This window comes from Euleptes europaea, chromosome 2 (genome assembly GCF_029931775.1).
Source record: "Euleptes europaea isolate rEulEur1 chromosome 2, rEulEur1.hap1, whole genome shotgun sequence".
Classification (NCBI taxonomy): domain Eukaryota; kingdom Metazoa; phylum Chordata; class Lepidosauria; order Squamata; family Sphaerodactylidae; genus Euleptes; species Euleptes europaea.
Window position 1 is genome coordinate 5802016 of NC_079313.1, and position 10027 is coordinate 5812042.

At 49.1% G+C, this 10027-nt stretch overlaps 1 protein-coding gene across 1 annotated transcript in view; it reads left to right on the forward strand.

The window, feature by feature from the left end:
- The window catches only part of SUGP2 (SURP and G-patch domain containing 2), a 30037-nt gene extending 26005 nt beyond the window's left edge, over positions 1–4032 (forward strand). Inside the window, exon 9 of the mRNA XM_056845164.1 lies at positions 3870–4032. Coding sequence (XP_056701142.1) covers positions 3870–3990 — 121 coding nt within the window. The 3' untranslated portion in view covers positions 3991–4032. The remainder of the gene's footprint in view (positions 1–3869) is intronic.
- Positions 4033–10027: the final 5995 nt, after the last annotated feature.

Genomic DNA, 10027 nt, shown 5'->3' on the forward strand with positions numbered 1-10027 from the left:
GCCATGGAGAGGGACCGTAGCTCAGTGGTAGAGCCTCTGCTTGGCGTGCAGAAGGTCCCAGCTTCACTCCCTGGTATCTCCAGTTGAAGGGACCAGGCAAGTAGGTGATGTGAAAGACCTCTGCCTGAGACCCTGGAGAGCCGCTGCCTGTCTGAGTAGACAGTACTGACTTTGATGGACCAAGGGTCTGATTCAGACTAAGGCAGCTTCATGTGTTCATATGTTTCTTGGTAGCTGCACTGGGAAAGATACACACGCGCCGCCAGAGAGCTCGGTGAGAACACATGGGTCTTCTGAACTAGGTTGCCTAGGAACTTTAGCAGTCCTGTTCAGATGGCCATTACCAATGGACGCGCTTTCCGAGAGCGACATCCAGAGCACCACACCCGGTTTTCTCTTACTGGTGCACCTTCTAGACTCTCGCCGGTACCCGCCCTGAAAGGAGCCTGTATTCCAGAATCATCAGGGACAGGACTAGCTGAGACCAAACCAAGGTGGAAACGGTTCCCTGTTCTCCTGCTTCTTCTAGCCCAGTTGGATAAACTTTGTTGGAAAGCAATTGAAGTACATAAGAATATAAGAAAGGCCCTGCTGGATCAGACCAAGATCCATCAAGTCCAGCAGTCTGTTCACACAGTGGCCAACCAGGTGCTTCTAGGAAGCCCACAAACAAGACGGCTGCAGCACCTGTGTTCTAGAGCACCTAACAGAATAGGCCTGCTCCTCTGATATGTGAGAGAATAGGTTTGCACCATGACTAGTATCCATTTTGATTAGTAGCCATGGATAGCTTTCTCCTCCATCATGAACATGTCCACTCCCCTCTTCAAGCCTTCCAAGTTGGCAGCCATCACCACATCCTGGGGCAGGGAGTTCCACAATCTAACTATGTGTTGTGTGAAGAAATACTTCCTTTTATCTGTTTTGAATCTCACCCTCCAGCTTCAGCAGATGACCCCAAGTCCTAGTATTATGAGAGAGGGAGAAAAGCTTCTCCCTGTCCACTCTCTCCAAACCATGCATCATTTTATAGACCTCTATCGTGTCTCCCCTTAACCGCCTTCTTTCCAAGCTGAACAGCCTTAAGCGCTTTAACCGCTTCTCATAGGGAAGTTGCTCCAGCCCCCTGATCATTTTGGTTGCTCTTTTTTGCACCTTCCAGACCAGTGTTCATGCGCCCTTCTCCCTGCAGTGTTTGCCTTGTTGGGGACAGGCATCTGCTTCCCTCAGCAACTTTCCAGGGTCTTCCTCTGATGGTGGTCCCACTAAGAGAAGATAGCGTTCCAGATTTAAATTGAGAAATCTTTGCTTGGCTCACGTGCTAATAGAATGCTGCTATTAAAACCCCTAAATGGTGGCAGTGTCTCACCGCTGATGTGTGAAGGTTGTCACCATTCCTGGCCTTGGGTCCCTTGGGAGGAGATGTTGACCCCCCCCCTTTGCACATCTGGAGTCAGGCTATGTCCAGATCCACTGTAATGCTGCTTCCTGCTGTTCGGCATTCCTTTGCTTTCCCAGACAATCTGTCCAAGTGACCAGCCCGTGCTTGAGCTCTTGTATCAACGTTGTCCTCCATTTTTCTGGACTTCTCTCCCTGAAGTAATTCCTTCCCATTTGCCCTGTCATAAGAACATAAGAAAAGCCATGCTGGATCAGACCAAGGCCCATCAAGTCCAGCAGCCAACCAGGTGCCTCTCGGAAGCCCACAAACAAGATGACTGCAGAAGCATTTATCCTGCCTGTGTTCCGCAGCACCTAATATATTAGGCCTGCTCCTATGATCCTGGAGAGAATAGGTATGCATCAGGACTAGTATTCTTTTGACTTGTAGCCATGGATAGCCCTTTCCTCCATGAATATGTCCACTCCCTTCTTAAAGCCTTCCAAATTGGCTGCCAGCACCACATCCTGGGGCAGGGAGAAAAACCCTGCTGGATCAGACCCAGGCCCATCAAGTCCAGCAGTCTGTTCACACAGTGGCCAACCAGGGGCCTCTCAGATGCCCACAAACAAGACGACTGCAGCAGCATTATCCTGCCTGTGTTCCACACACCCCAAGATAATGGGCAGTCCATTCTTTTTTCCTCTTAAGTGCAGGGCTTTGCATTTCTCCCTGAATTTCATTTTTGCTCGCTTCAGCCCAGCTTTCCAACCTGTCAGTCCTTTTGAATGTCAGTTTCTCTCTTTCTCTCTCTTTGAAGATGTTTGCTATCCTTCCCGGTTTTACGGCAGCTGCGGGTTTGACAAGGTTTTCCTTCACCCTTCATTCAGGTCGCTTGATAAAAAAAAAGATCAGAGTGCCAGTCTTGAGGACTCCCGTGGAGCTCACCTTAAAACTGCTCTCTAGTTTCATGAAGTGCCACACATGAGCACTCTTTCAGCCCGGTTCTCTGACCGTCTGTGAATCCACTGCCAGTGCTGTCGTCTGGCAGTGGTGGGGCCATCAATTTGACATCCCGCTTGAGCGGGACTCCATAGGGCTTTCAAAGCACAAGATGAACAGAGGTGGTTTTGCCATTGCCTGCCTCTGCATAGCAGCCCTGGACTTCCTTGGTGGTCTCCCATCCACATACTAACGAGGGCCGACCCTGCTTAGCTTCCCAGATCTGACGAGATTGGGTTAGCCTGGGCTATCCGGTACAGGGCAGACGAACAGAGATGGTTTTGCCATTGCCTGCCTCTGCGTAGTGACCCTGGACTTCCTTGGTGGTCCCCCATCCAAGTACTAACCAGGGCCGACCATGTTTAGCTTCCAAGATCTGTTGAGATTGGGCTATCCTGGGCTATCCAGGTCAAGGGAAGAGACGAACTGAGTAGGTTTGCCATTGCTTATCTGGACGTAGCGATCCTGGATTTCCTTGGTGGTCTCCCATTCATGTATTAACCAGGGCCGACCCTGCTTAGCTTCTGAGATCTGGTGAGGCTGGGCCATGCAGATCAAGGCATCTAGCCTGCTTTTAATCAGACTCTCCTGGGGGGGACATTGTGCTGTGCCTTGCTGAAACCCCGGTGTAAGTTCATCCGCGTGATTCTTTGCTAACAACCCTGTTGGGCTGAGAGTGACCGATTTCGTCCAAGGTTGCCCAGTGAGCTTTTCACGCTTGCGCGTGGGGATTCGAACCTAGGCCGTCCTAGTTCAGAGCTCTGCCTGCGCCGTCGTCTCTCTAGACTTGTCAAGCCACCTTGCCGTAAATCGCCGCGCATCATTCTTGCACTCGCTTCTCGAGTTATTTGGGCCCACAAAGGGTTTCCCAGTGACCATCCTCACTTGAACGCATTTGGCTATGCTCGTAAGAAGGTTCTGTACACAACGGGCTGGAAGGAGGAATTCCATGGCCATTTTGGAATTCTCTCCTTGATTTTTTAAAAAAATCTCTCCCCTCCCTTTTTTTGTGCTTATCTCACGATACTTTTTTTGTTTCAAGCCCCGTGACTCAGAGAGGTAAGCTGCAGTACTGCAGTCAAAAGCTGTCCTCACAACCTGAGTTCAATCCCTACGGAAGTCGGTTTCAGGTTGCCGGCTCAAGGTCGACTCAACCTTCCATCCTTCTGAGGTCGGTCAAATGAGTACCCAGCTTGCTGGGGGTAAAGGGGAGATGACTGGGGAAGGCACTGGCAAACCACCCGGTAAACAAAGTCTGCCTAGGAAACGTCGGGATGTGACGTCACCCCATGGGCCAGGAATGACCTGGTGCTTGCACAGGGGACCTTTACCTTTTTACATGATGCTTTGAGTCTGCACTCACGATCGCACCTCTTTGGGTTCTGGCGTAGGAACTGCAAACCCCGCTCTTATTAAGCTGCCCCTTTTTGTGGGAGCGTGACACCCAGTAAGACGTTGTGCTAACTTTTCCGTTTTGCCTCCTTAGGGGCTCTACCTCTGCAGGGGAGGGCTTGGGTGTTGCTGGGGAGGAGAAGAAGGAAGATACATTTGACACCTTCCGCCGGAGAATGATAAACATGTACAATCTGAAGAGAGGCTGTAAATAGGTAGGTGTATGGAGAAGCTGGTTTCCCTGATTTTGAATTCTTGCAAGCATTAAAAAAACACTGATCTTCTGTTTTGTTTTGTTTTTCCACGTTTACCCTTTGGCCAGGTAGACGTTGCTGAGCCCTGGCAGAGGCGCTCTCTGTGGTTTTTAACACTGAGGGAGGGTTGATGTGATATTTTTAATTTAATCCCAAATGATCTTTGAACCAAATGAAAAGATTGCTACTGTTTTTCGTCTGCCCATTCCTCAAGAAACCTTGCCAGGTTTTGTTTGGTGTATATATATATATATATTGTAATGTATAATGTCATTCAGACGAATGAAGCCATCAGCAAATTTCAGCCCCAAGCATCCTAATAGTCAGCTGTTCTTTGGATGAAGAAACAGCTGGTATGCTTTTCTCTCTTGTCAAGAATGTCCCATATCTATTCTGGGCAGGATGAAAAACGACCGTCCTCAGCGGTGGAAATTGTGGTTCTTCCCCTTCAAGACTCAGAAGCGCAGCTTTTCCATCCTTTTAAAAAACTTTATTGTGAATCTCTTCACCGCTGCAACAACTGCTCTCTACGATTTGAAATAGCAAGTTCTGTTACTTTAATCCATCCATTGACCATGTTTGTGTCCCCCACCCCAAGAAATGTCATGCTAGAACTTTGATTTTTTAAGAAGTAGGGCTCCTAGGAATTTCACCTTTATTCTGGCATCTTTGTTGAGTCAGCAGCCTGGAATCAGACACTGCTGTTGTTCGGTATGGATTTCTGCCGTTTGTCAAACAGCTTAGCTCTCCCCTCCCCAAAGGAATGTCAGCATGCTGCAGAATGCTGTCTTTGGGTTTGCAGTCCCCACTGGTGGCAACGCACTTGAGGGGGGGGGTCTGGGAATTTGCTCTTCTGTATTGCGCGTCTCAAGAATTCACGGTAAAGAGTTGGCCAAAGCCCTCTTTCGAGGCGTTCTTCTCCCCTCCCCCCCCCCACCTTGATACTTAGACTGGCCATTGCTTTAACATGACTTCTGATGGAGCAGAGCATCTTAGAACACTAAAGGATGCAGAGGGGGAAACCGTCTTTTAGTAACGGACACTCTGGTGGCGTGAAAAGCTCTTGAATGGCAATGGTTTGAAACCAGCTTCCTGACCAAGCATCTGGGCTTCCCAAATTTTGTTTTTCCATAACTATCCACAAAAGACATCTTTGTCTTGTTGACTGGACAAACAAATCTCTCTCTCTCTTTTTTTTTTTTTTGTATTCCTGTTAGAAAGCAGTTAACATTCTCCCCACCCCACCCAGTAAGCTGGACCGTTTTTGTGTGAGTTCTGAGATGTGCGTAACTTTTTTAAATCCACGGTTATTTGGGTGTGACTTGCTTCACTGCTCCGGTTTGGAGCGCTTCTGGCTGTTGGCTCGGAACATCGCAGAGTAAAACAGTGCAGCGTAGCGGACATTAATTTTTGAGGTTCCCGCTGTGTGATTCTTCACCTGTCAGAGGACTTCATGAGTAGTTTGCTTCATCCTAACTTGAGTTGACGTTACTGATGCAACAGACGTGCTGTATTACGGCTACGAAATTCTGCCAGCCGGTTGATGCTGATTGTGCCAATCAGGGGCTTCCTTGAAGTCCAACCATTTTCCAGATACGTTTTTCCAATACGGCTCTTTTGTTTCTAAGTGTTTGGTTCTCTTGTCTCTGCGTAACTCTGCCTTTGCATTTAAAAACAAAGCAGGGCTATATCCACCCTGGCGTTATTGCCCAACAATGATTTGGTTTGACCTTGCTTTCCTCACTCTAAATTGGTTTTGACGTTTGGAGAACTTCATAAGCTTCTACTGTTTGAAACCACAAAGGCATTTGGGGGGGGAATTACTTCACCAACTGAATTCCCTCTTCGTTCAAGTTGCTGGAAGCACTTCCTCTTGATTTGAGAACTTGCCAAAAAAAAAAAAAAAAAACACATGAACAAATACGTTCTGTGGTGTTTGGGACCCCCTTATCCAATCACTTCTGGTTGGTGCCCCACACGTTTCGTGGTGCGAGGCCCGAGTGCCATTTGGGGAGGGGTGCATCGGCAAAGAACTTGACACATCCAGCCTGGAGAGGTGGCCATCTTTTACCCCCGTTTTGGTGAGGTGGAGCGGCGACTGTCTTCCCGGTCGGAGCTTGCATCAAGAGCTACTTTGAGCCGGGAAGGCGCTCCAGAAATGTTGAAGGCGGACGCTGTCTCTTTCAGGGGGAAGGTTGGCGTGGAGGATCTTTTCGGTCTCCAGCCCTTCCAGGCAGCAATGGTTCTGGGGCCAGTCTTTCTCGTTCAACGATTCGGTTTAGGACAAAGGTGTCAGAGCAACACTGGTGTTTTAAAATTCTAGTATTGCTCTCCAGGCCGACCTGCTCTTTGATCTTCTGTTATTTTGAGATCCTTTGGGTTTTCATGTCCTGCTTTAGCAGGTGACCTTACGTAGGAACATCTGAATGCATTTTGCAAGTATTAAAAAGTGCTGCCGAGTAGCCTTGTCAGCTCACCTGTTTTTTCTTATTTTAGTTTCCCAGGCGCTCTCTGTCACGAAGACCACGAGCTTCCAGGAATGTGTTTTAACTTCTGTTAGCAGGGGGGCTCCTTCTCCCCCTCAGAATGTTTTTTTGGCTTGGAACGTTGCCCTTTTCTTTTTAGTGCTTCTTTGACGAGAATTTTCCCCTCTTCCTGTGGCGTCGAACAGTATTGACAAGTAATAAATGGGAAGGCTGTTAAACGGCGGCTGATGTTTTCTTGCTTTGAAACTTTGAACTGCATGTAATTCTTTTCCAAAAGGCTTAACAATAAACGTGAACAAAAATGGAGACTGATTTTCCCCAGCCTGTTTTGCGTTTCACGTGTGTGGCTTTTGGGTTTTTGTTCATTTCCTAAGACAACTTAGAAGAAGAAGAGTTGGTTTTTATATGCTGGCTTTCTCTACCGCTTAAGGAAGAATCAAACCGGCTTACAATCACCTTCCCCTCCCCGCAACAGACACCCTGTAAGGGAGGTGGGGCTGAGAGAGCTGTGACTAGCCCAAGGTCACCCAGCTGGCTTCGTGTGGAGGAGTGGGGAAACAAATCCAGTTCACCAGATTAGCCTCCGCTGCTCATGTGGAGGAGTGGGGAATCAAACCCGGTTCTCCAGATTGGAGTCCACTGCTCCAAACCCCTGCTCTTAACAACTACACCGCGCTGGCTCTCTTGCCACTACTGATGCACCCTAACACAGTGTCTCATATCTTAGTTTCTTTAACTTCACTGGTCTCACAGCAGTGCCTTGCTTGGATTCCTCTTGCATCAGAGGAAGCCGCCACCGTTAGCGGAGTTGGGCAGTAGGGTACCGCCTAGTACATTTTTTAAGCGGGCTTGGGGGCGGGGGATGATGCTAAGAGGCTTAGAGAATGGTCTGAAGGCACATGGAAGAGTACCTCCGCTGAAGTCAAGTTTGTCTTGTCCGGAAAACAACACCTACGCCATCTGCTTCCAGTTCTTCTGGGGAAGAATAGCACGTAAGTGACATGACAAGTAAAATGCTGTTATGGTGTACATAAAATAAATGTACATTTCTTTGGTGGTGGTGTAGAATCATAGAGTTGGAAGGGACCACCAGGGTCATCTAGTCCAACCCCCTGCACAACGCAGGAAATTCACAACTACCTCCCCCCCACACACCCAGTGAACCCTGTTCCATGCCCAGAAGATGGGACAAGATGCCGTGCCTCTCATGATCTACTTACGGTCATAGAATCAGCATTGCTGACAGATGGCCATCTAGCCTCTTCTTAAAAACCTCCAGGGAAGGAGAGCTCACCACCTCCCGAGGAAGCCTGTTCCACTGAGGAACCGCTCTGTTTGAAAATTATTCCCATTGTCTAGACAGAAACTCTTGAACTCTTGAAACCAATGAACTCTGACCGTGAAAGCCTTCGACAATATTTCTTTAGATTTAATTTCAACCCATTGGTTCTGGCCCGACCTTCTGGGGCAACAGAAAACAACTCGGCACCCTCCTCCATATGACAGCCCTTCAAGTACTTGAAGATGGTTATCATATCCCCCTCTCAGTCTTCCTCTCCAGGCTAAACATACCCAGCTCCTTCAACCTTTCCTCATAGGACTTGGCCTCCAGACCCCTCACCATCTTTGCTGCCCTCCTCTGGACACGGTCCAGCTTAATTTAATTACTTAAATTGCGGTGCCCAAAACTGAATGCAGTACTCTAGGTGAGGTCAAACCAGAGCAGAGTAAAGCGATACCATCACTTTGCGTGATCTGGACACTATAGTGCTGTTGATGCAGCCCAGGATCCCATCTGCCTTTTTAGCTACCACTTCACACTGCTGACTCATGTTCAGTGTTTGGCCTCCTAAGACCCCAAGAGGGTCTCTTTTTTTCTAGCAGCAAGTTGGCATACTAATAAATTGCAGAGGGGCCATCGCCATACACCCCCTGCAGTGTTGCCGTAACAGTTTGATATGGTTTTACCAGTCCGTGAAGAAAGCTGTGCTAGAGGGCTCCCAGAAGAACCAGTGCGCGAGGAAAGCAGGTGGTGGAGAAGCTGTCTGGGAACCGGAAGCCACCCACGGTCCTTGTCTCCCAGAGCCAAGCCTCGGGCCCCAGCCAGCCTGAGTGTGCTTAAAGAAGAGTTGGTTTTTATACCCCGCTTTTCTCTACCTTTAAGGAGTCTCAAAGTGGCTTACAATTGCCTTCCCTTCGGTTTGGGGAGGGGCTGAGAGAGTTTGGAGAGAACTGTGACCAGCCCAAGGTCACCCAGCAGGCTTCGTGTGGAGGAGCGAGGAGTCAAACCTGGTTCTCCAGATTAGAGTCCACCACTCTTAACTACTACACCATGCTGGTTCCTGCATCGCCCCACCCTTTATCCTGATACCATTCATCATAAAAACTCTGTCCCTATGTTCATACAGGGTTTCCCTTTAGTTGTTACACCTTTAGTTGTTATTATTCCCTTTAGTTATTATTAGTTTTGTTTAATAATTAGTTTAATAATAGAAGAGTTGGTTTTTATATGTTGACTCTCTCTACCACTTAAGGAAGTACCAAACCGGCTTACAATCACCTTCCCTCCCCCTCCCCACAACAGCCACCCTCTGGGGTGGGTGGGGCTGAGAGAGCTGTGACTAGCCCAAAGTCCCCGAGCTGGCTTCATGTGGAGGAGCGGGGAATCGAGCCCGGTTCGCCAGATTAGCCTCCGCCCCGCATGTGGAGGAGCAGGGAACTGAACCCGGTCCTCCAGATTAGAGTCTGCCGCTCTTAACCGCCGCGCCACGCTGGCTCTCCACGGGGACAGAACTGCTGGAAGCAACCGCCCCAAGGGGACCCCCTCTGCCCTGTTGGTGATCTTGCCGCCTAGATACACGCCAAACCAGCCACCGTTGTGTCTAATAAAATGGGACGAGGTGGCCCACCAAGGTTTTCCGTGGGGGCACGCTCCGCTTTCCTCTCTACGGCCCCCCCTAACTTCGTGAGACTGCAACCCTTCCCTATTTTAGGAACAACCACGTTTGCTGTGGCAAAAAGGTTCTCTAGAGTCTGCTGCTGCAGGGGGATGAAGTGCAGGCGGGGGGGGGGGCAGAGACTGAAAGGTAAGTCTTCCAGCCCTTGCCGGTTCTCCACAAAGCGAGAGCAATCGAAGCCACGGCCGTTGGTGTCAGTGCAACTGAGTTGTAAATCGTTCTCTCCGTTTCAGTAGTCCTAGCCAGGCCTGCGTGTACCATGCTGCAGAGGAAAAATTCACCCCAGCCAACCTGGATTCTGTGATTTGTGCAAATTGAGCAGAAACTAATGTGGGTTTTTTTTATTGTGCATAATCCTTCCAGTGGTAGTGTGGGCTTCGAACGATAGTACGTAGAAGAAGCAGAGTTGGTTTTTAATCTGCTGACGTTCTCTACCACTTAAGGGAGAATCAAACTGGCTTACCGTCCCCTTCCCTTCCCCTCCCCACCGCAGACGCCCTGCGAGGAAGGTTGGGGCTGAGAGAGCTGTGACTGGCCCAAGGTCGCCCAGCTGGC